A 20,574-nucleotide genomic window follows, 5' to 3' on the forward strand; every position below is an offset into this window, starting at 1 on the left:
ATGTTATTTATATATAAATAAAATATATATATAAATATATCTATAAATAAATATATATTTGTGTTTATTTATTTATATATAAATAAAATATATATATATGTAAATAAAATATATATTTATATATAAATAAACAATGATATAAATAAATATACAAAAATATATAAACAAATATACATAAATACACAAATATATAAATATTTATATAAATAAATACTACAGTTGAAAACATAATAATAATATATTATAATGAATCTAGATACTGCAGGCCCTGCAGGAGGTGACCTTTGTTCTATGGAGTTACTCCTGAGGAGTAACTTCACTGGTCAGTACCTTGACGTCTGTTCTGTGTCTGTTGTTCAGAGTCACCGGGATGCTGTATGCTGGTTTCTCCACCAGGGGGAGTGAAACCTCCCTGAGAGTTTCTCCACTGAAGTCTTCCATCTGGTACCTGAACACACAAACATCAGACCTCAGACCTGCAGCCCACACTGACAAAGTACCTCAGCACGTCCTCCAGGGGGAGCTGCTGAGCCCAGATGCTCCTCCTCACCTCCTCTCCGCCTCCTCCAGGGTGAGGTGCAGCACCTCTCTCTTGGACTTCTCCCTCCTCTTGATCATCTCCAGGATGCTGACAGTCCGGCGGAACTCTCTCCTCAGCCTCAGCATCTTCTCGTACGACGCCTCGTCGTTCTTACGGTTCTAAAATACAGATTATTATTATTATAATAATAATAGAGAACAAACGTAACGACTCTCTAGTCGTTATGAACCACGTTGGCACCTCAACAGATTCTCAAATAACCGAGAAATGAGAAGTTTAGTTTTTATCCAACTACAATTCAATTAATATTATGTTTATCTAACTATAATCTAACCAATAGTTATCATCGACCTAATAACTAATTTCGTGACCATAAACCTAATTTTTATTTAACTGTAATCTAACTAACAGTTTTTATAAACTAATATTTTGTATTTAACTATAAACTAACCAATATGTGTTTATATAATCTAACTAATATTTTTTATCGAACTAATATTTTTTATTTAACTATAAACTAACTAGTACGTTTTTATATAATCTAACTAATAAATTGTATGGAACTAATATTTTTTTTATCGAACTAATATTTTGTATCCAACTAATAATCTAATAATATTTTTTCTCGAACTAATAGTTTTAATTTAACTAATAATTTTGATCTAACTAGAATTCAATAATATTTCTATCCAACTATAATCGAAGAATAGTTTTTATTTAACTATAATCTAATAATATTTGTATTTAACTACAATTTAATAGAAGGTTTTAATCTAACTATAATCTAGTAGTTAACACTGCAGTGTCTCCATGGGGCGACAAACGATGTTAATATACATAATAATCATATTTATTATGTATATTTGGGCGTTTTAGTACTTTAGTCGTATTTATTACGATACGACGTAACAACTCATATATTTGATTCCTCATTGAATCCTAAATGTGTCCGAGTGGACCAGCAGGACCAGAGAAGTCCACCAGGGGGACCCACCTTCCTGGTCTGCATCTTCTCCGTGCGGCGCCTGAAGGCCACGTAGGCGTCTCCGTTGGTGGACCCGTCTCTCCGCTCCTGTTTGACATGCGGCGTGAGGGGCGGAGCTACAGGGCTCCGCCTCTTCCTCACCCAGTAGTCGTACACCGACTGCAGCAGGAAGTCGTCCTCGTTCAGCAGCTGCTTCGCCTCCGAGAGAGAGACCATCTGAGGAGGAACCAGAACCAGTGAGACCAGCTGAGGAACCAGAACCAGTGAGACCAGCTGAGGAGGAACCAGAACCAGTGAGACCAGCTGAGGAACCAGAACCAGTGAGACCATCTGAGGAGGAACCAGAACCAGTGAGACCAGCTGAGGAGGAACCAGAACCAGTGAGACAAGCTGAGGAACCAGAACCAGTGAGACCAGCTGAGGAGGAACCAGAACCAGTGAGACCAGCTGAGGAACCAGAACCAGTGAGACCATCTGAGGAGGAACCAGAACCAGTGAGACCAGCTGAGGAACCAGAATCAGTGAGACCAGCTGAGTAAGAACCAGAACTACAGAGACTGAAGATGTCTGTTGATCCAGAACGAGTTTGTAGTACCATATTGCCCCACTAGAGAGCTTGTAGTACCATATTACCCCACTAGAGAGCTTGTAGTACCATATTACCCCACTAGAGAGCGTGTAGTACCATATTACCCCACTAGAGAGCTTGTAGTACCATATTACCCCACTAGAGAGCTTGTAGTACCATATTGCCCCACTAGAGGCGTGTAGTACCATATTACCCCACTAGAGGCTTGTGGTACCATATTACCCCACTAGAGGCTTGTAGTACCATATTACCCCACTAGAGGCTTGTGGTACCATGTTGCCCCACTAGAGAGCGTGTAGTACCATGTTACCCCACTAGAAAGCTTGTAGTACCATATTGCCCCACTAGTGAGCTTGTAGTACCATATTACCCCACTAGAGAGCTTGTAGTACCATATTACCCCACTAGAGGCTTGTAGTACCATATTACCCCACTAGAGAGCTTGTGGTACCATATTACCCCACTAGGAGCTTGTAGTACCATGTTGCTCCACTAGAGGCTTGTAGTACCATATTGCTCCACTAGAGGCTTGTAGTACCATATTACCCCACTAGAGGCGTGTAGTACCATGTTACCCCACTAGAGGCTTGTGGTGCCATATTACCCCACTAGAGGCGTGTGGTACCATATTGCCCCACTAGAGGCTTGTGGTACCATATTACCCCACTGGTGAGCGTGTGGTACCATATTACTCCACTGGAGGCTTGTGGTACCATATTACCCCACTAGAGGTGTGTGGTACCATGTTACCCCACTAGTGAGCTTGTAGTACCATATTACCCCACTAGAGGCTTGTGGTACCATAATGCCCCACTAGAGGCTTGTGGTACCATATTGCCCACTAGAGGCATGTGGTACCATATTACCCCACTAGTGAGCTTGTAGTACCATATTACCCCACTAGAGGCTTGTGGTACCATATTACCCCACTAGAGGTGTGTGGTACCATATTACCCCACTAGAGGCTTGTGGTACCATGTTGCCCCACTAGAGGCTTGTGGTACCATATTACCCCACTAGAGGCGTGTAGTACCATATTACCCCACTGGTGAGCGTGGTACCATATTACTCCACTGGAGGCTTGTGGTACCATATTACCCCACTAGAGGTGTGTGGTACCATATTATCCCACTAGTGAGCTTGTGGTACCATATTACCCCACTAGTGAGCTTGTGGTACCATATTACCCCACTAGAGGCTTGTGGTACCATATTACCCCACTAGAGAGCTTGTGGTACCATAATGCCCCACTAGAGGCATGTGGTACCATATTACCCCACTAGAGGCTTGTGGTACCATATTACCCCACTAGAGGCATGTGGTACCATATTACGCCACTAGTGAGCTTGTGGTACCATATTACCCCACTAGAGGCTTGTGGTACCATATTACCCCACTAGAGAGCTTGTGGTACCATGTTGCCCACTAGAGGCTTGTGGTACCATATTACCCCACTAGAGGCGTGTGGTGCCATATTACCCCACTAGTGAGCGTGTGGTACCATATTACTCCACTAGAGGCTTGTAGTACCATATTACCCCACTAGAGGCTTGTAGTACCATATTGCCCCACTAGAGCTTGTGGTACCATATTGCCCACTAGAGAGCTTGTGGTACCATATTACCCCACTAGTGGCTTGTGGTACCATATTACCCCACTAGAGGCTTGTAGTACCATATTACCCCACTAGAGGCTTGTAGTACCATATTACCCCACTAGAGAGCTTGTAGTACCATATTACCCCACTAGAGAGCTTGTGGTACCATATTGCTCCACTAGAGGCTTGTAGTACCATATTGCTCCACTAGAGAGCTTGTAGTACCATATTACCCCACTAGAGGCTTGTAGTACCATATTGCCCCACTAGAGGCTTGTGGTACCATATTGCCCCACTAGAGGCTTGTAGTACCATATTACCCCACTAGAGAGCTTGTAGTACCATATTACTCCACTAGAGGCTTGTGGTACCATATTACCCCACTAGAGGCTTGTGGTACCATATTACCCCACTAGAGGCTTGTAGTACCATATTACCCCACTAGAGGCTTGTGGTACCATATTACCCCACTAGAGGCATGTGGTACCATATTACCCCACTAGTGAGCTTGTGGTACCATATTGCCCACTAGAGAGCTTGTAGTACCATATTACCCCACTAGAGGCATGTAGTACCATATTACCCCACTAGAGCATGTGGTACCATATTACCCCACTAGAGGCATGTAGTACCATATTACCCACTAGAGGCATGTGGTACCATATTACCCCACTAGAGGCATGTAGTACCATATTACCCCACTAGAGGCATGTGGTACCATATTACCCCACTAGAGAGCATGTAGTACCATATTACCCCACTAGAGGCTTGTGGTACATTTGCCCACTAGAGGCTTGTGTACCATATTAGCCACTAGTCAAAGTCAAAGTCAAGCCTGGTGGATGAACCATATTGCCCACTTGTGAGCCGGTATCTCCTCCCAGAGGGCAGGAGAGAGCTTGTAGTACCATATTACCCCACTAGAGAGCGTGTAGTACCATATTACCCCACTAGTGAGCTTGTAGTACCATATTACCCCACTAGAGAGCTTGTAGTACCATATTACCCCACTAGAGAGCTTGTAGTACCATATTGCCCCACTAGAGAGCGTGTAGTACCATATTGCCCCACTAGAGAGCGTGTAGTACCATATTGCCCCACTAGAGAGCTTGTAGTACCATATTACCCCACTAGAGAGCGTGTAGTACCATATTACCCCACTAGAGAGCTTGTAGTACCATATTACCCCACTAGAGAGCTTGTAGTACCATATTGCCCCACTAGAGAGCTTGTAGTACCATATTGCCCCACTAGAGAGTGTGTAGTACCATATTGCCCCACTAGAGAGCTTGTAGTACCATAATGCCCCACTAGAGAGCGTGTAGTACCATATTACCCCACTAGAGAGCTTGTAGTACCATATTACCCCACTAGAGAGCGTGTAGTACCATATTACACCACTAGTGAGCTTGTAGTACCATATTACCCCACTAGAGAGCTTGTGGTACCATATTACCCCACTAGAGAGCTTGTGGTACCATATTACCCCACTAGAGAGCTTGTGGTACCATATTACCCCACTAGAGAGCTTGTGGTACCATATTACCCCACTAGAGAGCTTGTGGTACCATATTACCCCACTAGAGGCTTGTAGTACCATGTTACCCCACTAGAGAGCTTGTGGTACCATATTACCCCACTAGAGAGCTTGTGGTACCATATTACCCCACTAGAGGCGTAGTACCATATTACCCCACTAGAGGCTTGTGGTACCATATTACCCCACTAGAGGTGTGTAGTACCATATTACCCCACTAGAGAGCTTGTAGTACCATATTACCCCACTAGAGGCTTGTGGTGCCATATTACCCCACTAGAGAGTGTGGTACCATATTGCCCCACTAGAGGCTTGTGTACCATATTACCCCACTAGAGAGCTTGTGGTACCATATTACCCCACTAGAGAGCTTGTGGTACCATATTGCCCCACTAGAGGCATGTAGTACCATATTACCCCACTAGAGAGCGTGTAGTACCATATTACCCCACTAGAGGCTTGTGGTACCATATTGCCCCACTAGAGAGCTTGTACACCACTAGAGAGTGTGGTACCATATTGCCCCACTAGAGGCTTGTAGTACCATGTTACCCCACTAGAGAGCTTGTGGTACCATATTGCCCACTAGAGAGCTTGTAGTACCATATTGCCCCACTAGAGAGCTTGTGGTACCATATTACCCCACTAGAGAGCTTGTAGTACCATATTACCCACTAGAGAGCTTGTAGTACCATATTACCCCACTAGAGAGCTTGTAGTACCATATTACCCCACTAGAGAGCTTGTAGTACCATATTACCCCACTAGAGAGCTTGTAGTACCATATTACCCCACTAGAGAGCTTGTAGTACCATATTACCCCACTAGAGAGCTTGTGGTACCATATTACCCACTAGAGAGCTTGTAGTACCATATTACCCCACTAGAGAGCTTGTAGTACCATATTACCCCACTAGAGAGCTTGTAGTACCATATTGCTCCACTAGAGAGCTTGTAGTACCATATTGCTCCACTAGAGAGCTTGTAGTACCATATTACCCCACTAGAGAGCGTGTAGTACCATGTTACCCCACTAGAGAGCTTGTAGTACCATATTACCCCACTAGAGAGCGTGTAGTACCATATTACCCCACTAGAGAGCTTGTAGTACCATATTGCCCCACTAGAGAGCGTGTAGTACCATATTACCCCACTAGAGAGCTTGTAGTACCATATTACCCCACTAGTGAGCGTGTAGTACCATATTACTCCACTAGAGGGCTTGTAGTACCATATTACCCCACTAGAGAGTGTGTAGTACCATATTACCCCACTAGTGAGCTTGTAGTACCATATTACCCCACTAGAGAGCTTGTAGTACCATATTACCCCACTAGAGAGCTTGTAGTACCATAATGCCCCACTAGAGAGCATGTAGTACCATATTACCCCACTAGAGAGCTTGTAGTACCATATTACCCCACTAGAGAGCATGTAGTACCATATTACCCCACTAGTGAGCTTGTAGTACCATATTACCCCACTAGAGAGCTTGTAGTACCATATTACCCCACTAGAGAGTGTGTAGTACCATATTACCCCACTAGAGAGCTTGTAGTACCATGTTACCCCACTAGAGAGCTTGTAGTACCATATTACCCCACTAGAGAGCGTGTAGTACCATATTACCCCACTAGAGAGCGTGTAGTACCATATTACCCCACTAGTGAGCGTGTAGTACCATATTACCCCACTAGAGAGCGTGTAGTACCATATTACCCCACTAGTGAGCGTGTAGTACCATATTACTCCACTAGAGGGCTTGTAGTACCATATTACCCCACTAGAGAGTGTGTAGTACCATATTACCCCACTAGTGAGCTTGTAGTACCATATTACCCCACTAGTGAGCTTGTAGTACCATATTGCCCCACTAGAGAGCGTGTAGTACCATATTACCCCACTAGAGAGCTTGTAGTACCATATTACCCCACTAGAGAGCTTGTAGTACCATATTACCCCACTAGAGAGCTTGTAGTACCATATTACCCCACTAGAGAGTGTGTAGTACCATATTACCCCACTAGAGAGCGTGTAGTACCATATTACCCCACTAGAGAGCTTGTAGTACCATATTACCCCACTAGAGAGCGTGTAGTACCATATTACCCCACTAGAGAGCGTGTAGTACCATATTACCCCACTAGAGAGCGTGTAGTACCATATTACCCCACTAAAGAGCTTGTAGTACCATATTGCCCCACTAAAGAGCATGTAGTACCATATTGCCCCACTAGAGAGCTTGTAGTACCATATTGCCCCACTAGAGAGCGTGTAGTACCATATTACCCCACTAGAGAGCGTGTAGTACCATATTACCCCACTAGAGAGCGTGTAGTACCATATTACCCCACTAGAGAGCTTGTAGTACCATATTGCCCCACTAGAGAGCGTGTAGTACCATATTACCCCACTAGAGAGCGTGTCGTACCATATTGCCCCACTAGAGAGTAGACTAAAGACTTTCCTCTTTGATAGTCTTATAGTTAGGGCTGAATCAGGTTCACCTGCTGTTCGCCCTGCTGATGTGTGTTACCTGGTGTGTGTGTGTGTTTGTGTGTGTGTGTGCGTGTGCGTGTTACCTGCTGTGTGGTGGCCTTCTCCAGTCGGTCCACCATGGTCTCAAACTGTAGAGGTCTGATCTCCATCTTCCTGTTGAGCCTGAGGAGCAGCGTCTCGTCTTCAGAGTCCATGTCGTAGTCCGGCTGGTCCTGGTCCAGACCCAGAGCTGCAGGACCCAAACACGGTGAACACCAGACCTCTATCGTCCTGGTCCAGACCCAGACATTGAGATATATTCCTGTGTACCGTATTTTTTGCACTATAGGGCGCACTAGATTATAAGGCGCACTGTCAATGAATGGTCTATTTTCGATCTTTTTTCATATATAAAGCGCACCGGACTATAAGGCGCATTAAGCGGGAAAAAAACAGTCAGATAAGTCAGTCGATCAAACTTTATTAAACGCGTTCACAATAATTCTCAACATTATTCAAACGTTAATGAGCATATTCACAATAACTACCAACCTTATTCAATTTTGTCCTCTAACTGTGGCCATCTCGCTTTGTTCCCGTGGAAACTCTGTGTGGTCTTCTTTACTTGGCGCAGGTCATCTTCTTGCTTCCTCCACTTCCGTACCATTGATTCATTGATGTTGAATTCTCTCGCAGCTGCTCTATTCCCATGTTCTACTGCGTGACTGATAGCCTTGAGTTTGAAGTCCGCGTCGTAAGCGTGTCTTTTGACAGGTGCCATTTTGGGATCCTTATACACACACTGTAATATTATGGTGAAGCACAGTATGTATTACTCCGCGACGCTCCTGGCTACGGTAGCCGTAATGCTGCAAGCGGTGCGGCTTTGTAGTTTACCAAAGTCGTACTAAAACATTTTGACTTAGCGCCGTGAGCGCCTTGTACCACACAAAATCGCTTAGAGGTCAGTAAGCAAAACCAGAATTAATCCATATATACGGCGCTTTGGATTATAAGGCGCACTGTCGTTTTTTGAGAAAATTAAAGGCTTTTAAATGCACCCTATAGTGCAAAAAATACGGTACTACTGGATACTCAGAGTACTCTGTACCCTCCAGTAGTACTTGGTGTACTCACGCTGGATGTGGATCAGCTGCTTGGGGACCGTGGCGTCCCCCCGGTACAGGCGGTCGTAGTACGTGGCGTTGCTCTCCGACTCGGGAACAGGGATCACCATGTTCTCCTTCTTCTCTCTGAACACCTGGTGGGCTGAGATCGCCCTCTGCAGGTGATGCTCCTGAAGTACACGCAGAGAAACAGGTGAGAGTCACTCACACACAAGTGAGACATATATATACACACACACACAATCTCTACATATATATATATACACATATATATACAGGGTTTTTCCTGGGTCAAAATGGGTCTTGGGTGCTCCCAAAATATTTTTTTGCATCCTCACAAAAAATATTTTTGGCGCGCTGCGCGCGCACCGTCTATTCATCCAAGTCGAGCTGTTGAGTGATCAGCAGCTGGCCGCTCGGTCCATTCGCGCACCTCACAGTTGCGTATTGATCAGACAAGAAGACACGCTTATCAACTCCAGTGTTTCCCCTCCTATTAGAACAGGGTGAAATCTCCACCCGCCACTGTAATTTTCGTCTACCCCCGTCTATCCTCGTTTGTGTAAACATTCCTGGCAATAAAACTGTTTCTGATTCTGATTCTGATTCAACAATTCTCGGTTTGCGCGACAGAGCGATGCGCGCGCCGGCATAGAAGCTCTGCCGTGATGCGCGCACACGGGTGAGCACACTCACCCCACCCCCCGTCCCCGTTAACAACTCTTCTCGGCTCGCGCGTGCCAGGCCAGAATGCAGGGGACAACATGGGGAGAACATGGGTACAACATGGGGAGAACATGGGTACAACATGGGGACAACATGGGTACAACGTGGGTACAACGTGGGTACAACGTGGGGACAACGTGGGTACAACGTGGGGACAACATGGGTACAACGTGGGGACAACGTGGGGACAACGTGGGTACAACGTGGGTACAACGTGGGGACAACATGGGTATAACATGGGGACAACATGGGTATAACATGGGTACAACGTGGGTACAACGTGGGGACAACGTGGGGACAACGTGGGTACAACGTGGGGACATGGGTACAACGTGGGGACATGGGTACAACATGGGTACAACGTGGGTACAACATGGGTACAACATGGGAACAACATGGGTACAACGTGGGTACATCATGGGTACAACGTGGGTACAACATGGGTACATGGGAACAACATGGGTACAACATGGGGACAACATGGGTACAACGTGGGGACATGGGTACAACATGGGTACAACGTGGGGACAACGTGGGTACAACATGGGTATAACATGGGGACAACATGCGGACAACATTGGGACAACATGGGGACAACATGGGTACAACATGGGTACTACATGGGTACAACATGGGGACGACATGAGGACAACATGGGTACAACATGGGTACAACATGGGGACAACATGGGTACAACATGGGTACAACATTGGGACAACATGGGTACAACATGGGTACAACATGGGGACAACATGGGGACAACATGGGGACAACATGGGTACAACATGAGGACAACATGGGTACAACATGGAAACAACATGGGGTACAACATGAGGACAACATGGGGACAACATGGGTACAACATGGGGACAACATGGGTACAACATGGGAACAACATGGGGACGACATGAGGACAACATGGGTACAACATGAGGACAACATGGGGACAACATGGGTACAACATGGGGACAACATGGGGACAACATGGGGACAACATGGGGACAACATGGGGACAACATGGGGACAACATGGGTACAACATGAGGACAACATGGGTACAACATGGGTACAACATGGGGACAACATGAGGACAACATGGGTACAACATGGGGACAACATGAGGACAACATGGGTACAACATGGGGACAACATGAGGACAACATGGGGACAACATGGGTACAACATGGGGACAACATGGGTACAACATGGGGACAACATGGGGACAACATGGGTACAACATGAGGACAACATGGGGACAACATGGGTACAACATGGGGACAACATGGGGACAACATGGGGACAACATGGGGACAACATGAGGACAACATGGGTACAACATGGGTACAACATGGGGACAACATGAGGACAACATGGGGACAACATGAGGACAACATGGGGACAACATGGGTACAACATGGGGACAACATGAGGACAACATGGGGACAACATGGGGACAACATGAGGACAACATGGGGACAACATGGGTACAACATGAGGACAACATGGGTACAACATGAGGACAACATGGGGACAACATGGGTACAACGTGGGGACAACATGGGGACAACATGAGGACAACATGAGGACAACATGGGGACAGCGCCACATTAATTAAAATGTCCTGATATTTGAGCCACTAACGTGTGTAGCTGCGTGCGCGTCAACATTTTGGTCACCCCCGACAAAATCTCACTCCAAGGTTTTTTGAAAAGTTGGCAGCTCTGTATACACCAGGGCTCTCAAGTTTTGAAGACAGGCAAGCGTGACATTTCCATCAGCACCCGATGCTCACCTGTGCATCGAGCCGAGAAGAGTTGTTGACGGGGGGGGGGGGGGGGGTGCTAGTTACTATTTGTTTGCCCCGTCCCGATGCGCGCAGACCGGCGTCGGAGCTCTGCAGCGACCGCAATCGACCGGCGTATTGAGCACCCCTGCATTCAATTCAATTCAGTTTATTTGTATAGCCCAATTTCACAAATTACAAATTTGTCTCGGAGTGCTTTACAATCTGTACACATAGACATCCCTGCCCCAAAACCTCACATCGGACCAGGAAAAACTCCCAAATAACCCTTCAGGGGGAAAAAAAGGGAAGAAACCTGGAGGAGAGCAACAGAGGAGGATCCCTCTCCTAGGATGGACAGATGCAATAGATGTAATGTGTACAGAAGGACAGATTTAGAGTTAAAATACATTCAATGAATATGACAGAGTGTATGAATAGTTCATAGTAGGCATATTCCACGATGGAGACCTCCACGATCCATCAGGCAGATGGCGGTGGGGAGGAGGAGTGGGCGGAGTCTCAACAGGACAGTGGCGTAGTCATGAGCAGGAATTCCACGACCCAGACGATCCATCAGGCAGATAGGATCTATGCCGTCTCATAGGGTCCGATGACCCCATGAGACGTAAAGTCAAAAGGACTTCCGGCGAGAACGCAGAGTTAGTAACGTGTGATTGAGAGATGAAAATTCATCCTTAAGGAGAGAAAAAGAGGAGATAGGTACTCAGTGCATCCTAAAACGTCCCCGGCAGCTATAAGCCTATAGCAGCATATCAAGGGGCTGGACCAGGTGAACCTGATTCAGCCCTAACTATAAGCTCTGTCAAAGAGGAAGGTCTTAAGTCTACTCTTAAGAGGTGACTGTGTCTGCCTCCCGGACTGAAATTGGAAGCTGGTTCCATAAAAGAGGAGCTTGATAACTAAAGGCTCTGGCTCCCATTCTACTTTTTAAGACTCTAGGAACTACAAGTAGTCCCGTATTTAGTGAGCGTAGCTCTCTAGTGGGGCAATATGGTACGACAAGCTCCTTAAGATATGATGGAGCATCACCAATCAAGGCTTTGTAGGTTAAGAGAAGAATTTTAAAAGTGATTCTTGATTTTACTGGGAGCCAGTGCAGAGCAGCTAGTGCAGGAGTGATGTGATCTCTTTTCTTAGTTTTAGTGAGAACACGAGCTGCAGCATTCTGGATCAACTGGAGGGACCTAAGAGATTTATTAGAGCAGCCTGATAATAAGGAGTTGCAGTAATCCAGTCTCAAGTAACGAGCGTGAACCAATTTTTCTGCATCTTTTGAGACAAGATGTGCCTGATTTTTGAAATATTACGTAGATGAAAGAATGCAGTCCTTGAGATTTGCTTTACGTGGGAGTTAAAGGACAAGTCCCGATCAAAGATAACGCCAAGATTCTTTACAGTGGTGTTGGATGCCAGGGCAATGCCGTCTACAGAATCCACATCACCAGATAATTGATCTCTGAGGTGCTCAGGGCCGATTAAAATTACTTCGGTTTTGTCTGAGTTTAACATCAAGAAGTTGCAGGTCATCCATGTTTTATGTCTTTAAGACATGCTTGAATTTTACAGAGTTGGTTGCTCTCCTCTGGTTTTATCGATAAATATAGTTGAGTGTCATCTGCATAACAATGAAAGTTTATGGAGTGTTTCCTGATAATATTGCCCAAAGGAAGCATGTATAAGGTAAATAAAATTGGTCCAAGCACAGAACCTTGTGGAACTCCGTGATTAACGTTGGTGGTTATCGAGGCGTCATCGTTTACAAATACAAACTGAGATCGATCTGATAAATAGGATTTAAACCAAATTAGTGCCGTGCCTGAAATGCCAATCGACTGCTCCAGTCTCTGTAACAGGATGTCATGGTCAATGGTGTCGAATGCAGCACTAAGGTCTAACAAGACCAGGACAGAGAGGAGTCCTTTATCTGCTGCCATTAAGAGGTCATTTGTAATTTTCACCAGTGCCGTCTCGGTGCTGTGGTGTTTTCTAAATCCTGATTGAAATTTCTCAAATAAACTATTATGATGTAGAAAGTCGCACAACTGATTTGCGACCACTTTCTCAAGGATCTTGGAGAGGAAGGAGAGGTTAGAGATCGGTCTGTAGTTAGCCAATACCTCTGGATCCAGAGTGGGCTTCTTCAGGAGAGGTTTAATAACAGCCACCTTGAAGGAGTGTGGTACGTGGCCTGTTAGCAGAGACACATTGATAATATCTAATAGAGAGCCGCCAATTAAAGGCAAAACGTCTTTAAGCAGCCTCGTCGGGATGGGGTCCAAGAGACAGGTAGACGTGTTCGAAGTAGAAACAGTTGAAAATAATTGGTCACGGTTGATAGGAGAAAATCCCTCCAAATATACACCAGGGCATACAGTGGTTTCCAAGGCCATTCCACTTGAGAACAGATTGGCACTGGTTATGGGCAAGAGATTATAAATCTTGTCCCTAATAGTTAAAATCTTTTCATTAAAGAAGTTCATAAAGTCATTACCACTAAGGTTTATAGGAATGCTCGGCTCCACAGAGCTGTGACTCTCTGTCAGCCTGGCTACAGTGCTGAAGAGAAACCTGGGGTTGTTTTTATTTATCTATTATTGATGAGTAATAGGCTGCTCTGGCATTACGGAGGGCCTTCTTATATGTTTTAAGACTATCTCGCCAAACTAAGCGGGATTCTTCGAGATTAGTTGAACGCCATATGCGTTCAAGCTTTCGTGACGTTGCTTCAGTTTGCGGGTCTGAGGGTTATACCAGGAGCAAACCTCCTCTTCCTCACTGTCTTCTTCTTCAGAGGGCTATCGAGTCCAGTGTCATTCTCAGAGAGCCTATGGCACTGTCAACAAGATGATCAATCTGGGACGGACTAAAGTTAGACCAGGAGTCCTCTGTTATATTGAGGCGTGGTATCGAATCAAATACAGAAGGAATCCATGCTTTAAATTTAGCTACAGCACTATCAGTTAGACATCTAGTGTAGAAACTTTTGACTAACGGAGTACACTCCGGTAGTATAAATTCAAAAGTTATGAGGTTGTGGTCTGACAGAAGAGGATTCTGTGGGAAGGCGTTCAAATGCTCAATGTCAACGCCATAAGTAAGAACAAGATCAAGCGTGTGGCCAAAGCTGTGAGTGGGTTTCTGTACTCTCTGACAGAAGCCAATCGAGTCCAACAAGGAGATGAATGCAGCACTAAGGCAATCATTATCAACATCCACATGGATATTAAAATCTCCAACAATAATAACTTTATCGGTTTTAAGAACCAAACTTGATATAAATTCTGAGAATTCAGATATAAACTCTGAATATGGACCTGGTGGCCGGTACAGAATCACAAATCAAATTGGCTGTAGTGTTTTCCAGGTTGGATGTGAAAGACTAAGAACAAGGCTTTCAAATGAGGTGTAGTGTAATTTTGGTTGAGGATTAATTAATAGGCTCGATTCAAAGATGGCTGCTACTCCACCTCCTCGACCGGTGCCTCGAGGAATGTGAGTATTAATATGACTTGGAGAGTCGATTCATTCAGGCAGACATATTCTTCATGGCTCAGCCAGGTTTCAGTTAGGCAACATAAATCAATGTGATTATCTGATATTAAATCATTCAGTAACACAGCTTTAGATGACAGAGATCGAATATTTAGGAGACCACATTTAATAGTCCTGTTTTGTTGCACTGCTGAAATAATGGTGTTAACTTGTATAAGGTTATTGTGTACGACTCCTCTTCTGCTTACTTTTGATTTATTTAATTGAAGTGGCCGTGGGACAGACACAGTCTCTACTCTAAAGTCAAGGGTGGGTAACTGCTCGAATGGAAGAGCAGAGAAGGGTGTTAAACTACAACTCTGCTCCCGGTTCCTGATCTGAACCCTGGGTTGTCATAGATTAAGTCCGGTGATCAACTTGGTCATATTCGCAGAAATGAGACGCGCTCCGTCCAACGTGGGATGGATGCCGTCTCTCCTCATCAGATCAGGCTTTCCCCAGAAAGTCTTTCAGTTGTCTACGTAGCCCACATTATTCGCTGGGCACCACCTCGACAGCCAGCGGTTGAAAGACGACATTCGGCTATACATTCGTCTGTCTGCAAATTTGGGAGAGGGCCAGAGAAAACGACGTGTCCGACAACGTCTTGGCATAAGCACACACCGATTCCACATTAATTTGAGTGACTTCCGACCGACGGGCTCGGGCGTCATTACCACCGGCGTGTATTACAATCTGACTGTATCTCCGCTTATCCTTAGCCAGCAGCTTCAAACAAGACTCCACGTCGCCCGCTCTGGCCCCGGAGGCCTGCGACTCTGGTCCGTGGCTTCGCTATTTTCACGTTCCTGACTATAGAGCTCCCGATAACCAGGGTGTGTTCCTCAGCGGGTGTGTCGCTGAGCAGGGAAAACTGGTTCGAAACGTGAAGTGGTTGGTGCACAGCGGGCTTCTGTGTAGACTTACTACTCCTGCGAACAGTTACCCAACCATCCGGCTGCACGGTTACCGCCGGGGCACAGCTAACAGCTGACTGTAGCTCCGCGCCGACTACGGGAGAGGGCGGGCTAACTAGCATAGCTGTCTGAGCTTCGATAGCGCGGAGCCGTGCATCTAACCCACTTAGACCTGCCTCCAACCTAGCATTAAATAGCCGAGAGTTTTTTTCAGCGTGAGAAATACGATGTGTGGCAGGAGTGCGTGAGTTAAGACTGAAATGCGTGAGTCTCACGCTCAATGCGTGACACTTGAGAGCCCTGATACACACACATAAATATATACTGTAGCGACCCTGGGTCAGGAACGCTACGAGACGTAGATGGCTTATAGGGTGTTTATTCAAGGAACATAGAACAAGCTACTGTTGGCCGTAGCCTACGCCAAAACCACAGCAAAACGCCGTGAAAGTCTCCCAACCAGCTTCACGTCTGCTCCGGGTCATAGCTCTGCTCCGAACGGCGTAACACAACAACACACACACAACAACATCATTCGCTGTCCAATCACAGACACGCCTCACAGCTACCAGCTCGTGAGACGTTCACTTACATCCGGAACATAACATTTATAACATAACATTCCCTCAGTCCGTTACACTACCCTCCCCCCACAAAGTCCCTCGCCCCCGAGGGGGCAAACAAAGTCTCTTAGGTGGCCAGGGGGCCTGCGGTTCCTCTGAGGCTGCCGTCGGCGCTGGGGAGAAGGAAAAGGGGTTGAGGGGATGCTGGGACCAAGGGCAGGGATGGGAAGGAGGCGGGGCCAGGGACACTAAGAGCCTGTGAAGGCGGCGAAGGCTGGGCCCATTGGGAAGGGTTTGGGGGTAGTCTGGGCTGAGTCCAGGGTTCCCGTGCCCCAGGCTCTTGTCCTGATGGGGTGGATGTGCCCGGTGAGGGCCAGCCTGTCTCGATGCAGAGCGACTTTCCTTCCTCGTGGTGGCAGTTGGACCCTGTACACCACCTCTCCAAGTCTCTCCAGGACTCGGCAGGGCCCCACCCACTCACTATCGAGCTTTGGGCACCTGCCCTTCTTCCTCTGAGGGCTATACACCCAGACCAGCTCTCCGACTTCAAAATGTCGTCCTCTGACGTGCACGTCGTAGTTCCTCTTTGCCTTACGCCCGCTCGCATCTGGTTCCTGGCAAACTCGTGGGCCGACTCCAAGCGGTCCTGGAGTTTCTGAGCATAGTCGAGCCCCGGGGGACCCGCAGGGGCGTCAGGAGGTTTCCCCATCATCATCTCCCCTGGCGTCCGGATTTCTCTGCCGAGCATGAGAAGGGCAGGAGAGCAGGAAGTGGAGTCCTGCACCGCAGACCTGTAAGCCATCAGCACCAGAGGCACGTGGTCGTCCCAGTCGCGTTGATGTTTAGCTGCCACGATGGCCAGCTGTTGTGCCAGCGTGCGGTTGAATCTCTCGACCAGCCCATCGCTCTGTGGATGGAGGGGTGTAGTCGGGTCTTGTGGGATCCCAGTTTGTCACACATGGCGGCGAAGACACGGGACTCAAAGTTTCTGCCCTGATCTGTGTGGATGACTTCAGGGCCCCAAATCTGCTGAACATTCCCCCACCAGAGCATCCACAATCGTCTCCGCCTCCTGGTTCGGCATGCAGTACGCGGGCCACTTAGTAAAATAGTCCATTGCAGTGAGGATGTAACGGTTGCCCTCTCTGAGTGAGGAAGCGGTCCAAGAACATCAATCCCACCCTCTCCATGGGACACCCAGCCGGAAACTGCTGGAGCTGGGCATGAGATCTGTCTGCAGGGCCTTTCTTCGCTGTGCAGCTGTAGTCCTCCACATCCCGCCTATGTTGGCCCCAGTAGAACCCCTGGCGGAGGCGACGGAGGGTCTTCGTAGCAGTGACCAGATCCCGGAGCTCCATGCATTGCCGGGCACTGTCTCTCTCAGAGCCCTGGGCACCACCACTTGCCACCGTGTCTCTCCAGTCGCCGGCTCTTTCCACCCCCTCTGCAGGACACCATCACGCAGTCGCAGGGCTTGAACAATTGACCAGAGTCCCTTTGTGGCTCGAGAACACATGGTAACCTCTCCCAAGGTGGTCGCTGTTGGGATCCCACCCAAGCGAGCACTGGCCTTATCGACATCCTCTTCCTGTTGGCACCCCACTCTGCTGCGTCCACAGCTGTCAGTCCATGGCCTGCTGGCGTGCCCACGGTCCCACGGCAGCACATTTCACACCAGGTTGCAGCCGCTCTTCTTCCTGCGCCTCTCTTTTCTCACAGTAGTTGCAGCCATCAGCGCTGCAAGGCGGCGTGAAAGCGTCAGCATTTCCGTGGCGTGCCCCGGTCTGTGGACCACAGTGAAATCATCGCCTGTAGCTCCTCAATCCAGCGTGCCAGCTGGCCTTCTGGCTCCTTAAAGACATGAGCCACTGTAAGGCAGAGTGGTCGGTCCGGACTGTGAAGTGGAGGCCCCAAGGTAATATCTGAAATGTCGGATGGCACAGACCATAGCAAGCAGCTCCGTCTCGTGACACAGTAGCGGCGTTCAGCCTTGTTGAACTGTCTGCTGTGATACGCCACCACTCTCTCCTTCAGGAGTCACTTGGGCCAGCACAGCACCTGCGCCTGCATTACTGGCGTCCGTGTCGAGGATCAAAGGCAGGGTGAGGTCAGGCGGTGAGAGGACTGGGGCCTCCACAAGGGCTCTCTGCAGTGAAGTGAACGCTGCATGGCACTCCTCTGTCCAATCAAACACCACCCCTTTTTGCAGCAGGCGGAACAGTGGTACAGCTATGCAGGAAAAACCCCTCACAAACTTCCTATAGTAGGAGGCCAGGCCCAGGAAGCTTTTCAGGTCCTGCACAGTGTTGGGGGTAGGCCAATCCTTCACTGTCTGCACTTTATCATCCATGGTGCCGACACCGCCGCCCCCAAGCTTGTGTCCCAGAAATGTGACCTCCCGTTGCATGAAGGAGCATTTCTGTGGGTGCAGCTTTAGACCTGCTGCTGCCACTCTCTCCAGCACCCGCCTCAGGGCCTCGAGAGCCGCCTGGAAGGAGTCACCATGCACCAGTATGTCGTCCAGGTACACAACACACTCCTGCCGAGGGATACCAGCGAGTACCCTGTCCATTAGCCTCTCGAACGTGGCAGGAGCATTGCAGAGGCCAAACGGAAGGACTTTAAACTGCCACAAGCCCCCATTAGTGATGAAGGCAGTTTTGGCCCTCGCTTCAGGGCTGAGAGGGACCTGCCAATACCCGCTCCGAAGGTCCAAAGAGGAGTACCAGGCTGACCCTGCCACCGTGTCGAGGGCCTCGTCGATGCGTGGAAGGGGGTAGGAGTCCTTTTTTGTCACTTTGTTGAGGGCCTGAAGTCCACACAGAAACGCCACGCCTCCTTCTGCTTTTTGGGGACCATGACGATCGCCGAGGCCCAGGGGCTGGTGGAAGGCTCGATGATTCCCCCTCGCTGCATCTCTTGCAGGGCTTTGTCTGCCGCAGCCTGCCTGGCCAGTGGGAGGCGTCGAGGTCTCATCCTAATCGGCCGTGCATCTCCTGTTTCGATGTCATGCTGGATGAGATCTGTGCGGCCCACATCGTCCTCCGACATTGAAAAACAGTCCTTGAACTCAAGAAGCAGTTGCCACAACAGGTCTTGTTCGCTAGGAGTCAGACCACCACAGTTTGCCTGCCAGACCTCCCTCACTGCCAAGACTCTTTCACGGTCGTCAGGTGGAGAGGCGTTTGTCACCTGTGTGTGTGGACTTGTAGCTGGCCGGACCGAGGCTGGGGGTGGGTGCAACTCAGCAGCGGGCAGGGTGGAGGGCAGTGTGGATCGCTCATTTGAAGGGATGCAGCTAGGGGCAGCATCATTTGTTGTCTCAGCCGTCAGTGTGGCAACGGTGTGGGTCGCAACACAGCCAGGCCGGGGTGGCTGGCGCCACATCTGGATGACATGACCATCAGGGGCGTGAGAGTTCCTCTCTTTGTGTCGATGACACAGTCCAATGCCCCGAGAACATCCAGTCCCAGTATACAGTCCTCCAGGTTAGCAACCCACACCGGGCAGCGGATAGACTTTCCCCAGGCCCAGAGTCACTATTGCTTCCCCAACCATAGGAGTTCGCTCCCCGGTGACTGACTGCAGTTTCACGATAGTGGGAAAAATATCAGTTCCATTTGTCACCACATCGGGCCTCACCAGGGTTGCTGACGAACCTGTGTCTACCAGTGCAGAGCAGCATGTCCCTCCAATGGTGAGCATTGCATACCAACAGTCTCCTATCCATGTTCGACCCAGCACCACTAGTCGCTCTAGCTGACCATCAAAATCCTCCGGTGGTCTGGTTGCCCTTATTTGGTCGGACGGTATTGTAGCTTTGTTAATTAGAGGGGGCTGGGACAGAGTGCCAGGGGTCCGCATCGTCCCGATTATGCGGTCCCCGGCTCGTTTCCCTTGTTCGCGGTGGAACGGGGGCAGTGTCGGACCAGGTGGCCAGGCTGGCCACACCCCCAGCAGACTCTTGGTCGTGGCTTGTCTTGCCTCTCATCTCTCGAAGTGGCAGCCCTCACTAGCTGGGTTAGCTCCCCCACCCAGGCAGGCTGCGCCAACTCCCTCTCCGTCTCACAAGCAGCGCTCCCTTTTGGTGCTTTTTCAACCACTTTCCCCATGGCGCCAGCACACAGCATCTCTCTCTCCGTTGCTGACTCCAAAGCCTCCTGGAGCGACCCAGGGT

At 48.3% G+C, this 20,574-nt stretch overlaps 1 protein-coding gene across 4 annotated transcripts in view; it reads right to left on the reverse strand.

Annotated features, from left to right (window-relative positions):
- The window catches only part of epc2 (enhancer of polycomb homolog 2 (Drosophila)), a 42,138-nt gene that overhangs the window by 19,698 nt on the left and 1,866 nt on the right, over positions 1-20,574 (reverse strand). For 3 of the 4 annotated variants that reach the window (XM_056435280.1, XM_056435271.1, XM_056435263.1), the window contains exons 2-6: positions 8,865-9,024; positions 7,832-7,977; positions 1,536-1,742; positions 551-699; positions 331-448 (exon numbers count right to left, since the gene is read on the reverse strand). In XM_056435280.1, the coding sequence (XP_056291255.1) occupies positions 331-448; positions 551-699; positions 1,536-1,742; positions 7,832-7,977; positions 8,865-9,024 (780 nt within the window). Of the gene's footprint in view, positions 1-330; positions 449-550; positions 700-1,535; positions 1,743-7,831; positions 7,978-8,279; positions 8,530-8,864; positions 9,025-20,574 lie in introns of those variants that run through there. The other variant, XM_056435286.1, reaches the window with a different exon arrangement.

Source organism: Pseudoliparis swirei, chromosome 2, assembly GCF_029220125.1.
Source record: "Pseudoliparis swirei isolate HS2019 ecotype Mariana Trench chromosome 2, NWPU_hadal_v1, whole genome shotgun sequence".
In the NCBI taxonomy this organism is placed as follows: domain Eukaryota; kingdom Metazoa; phylum Chordata; class Actinopteri; order Perciformes; family Liparidae; genus Pseudoliparis; species Pseudoliparis swirei.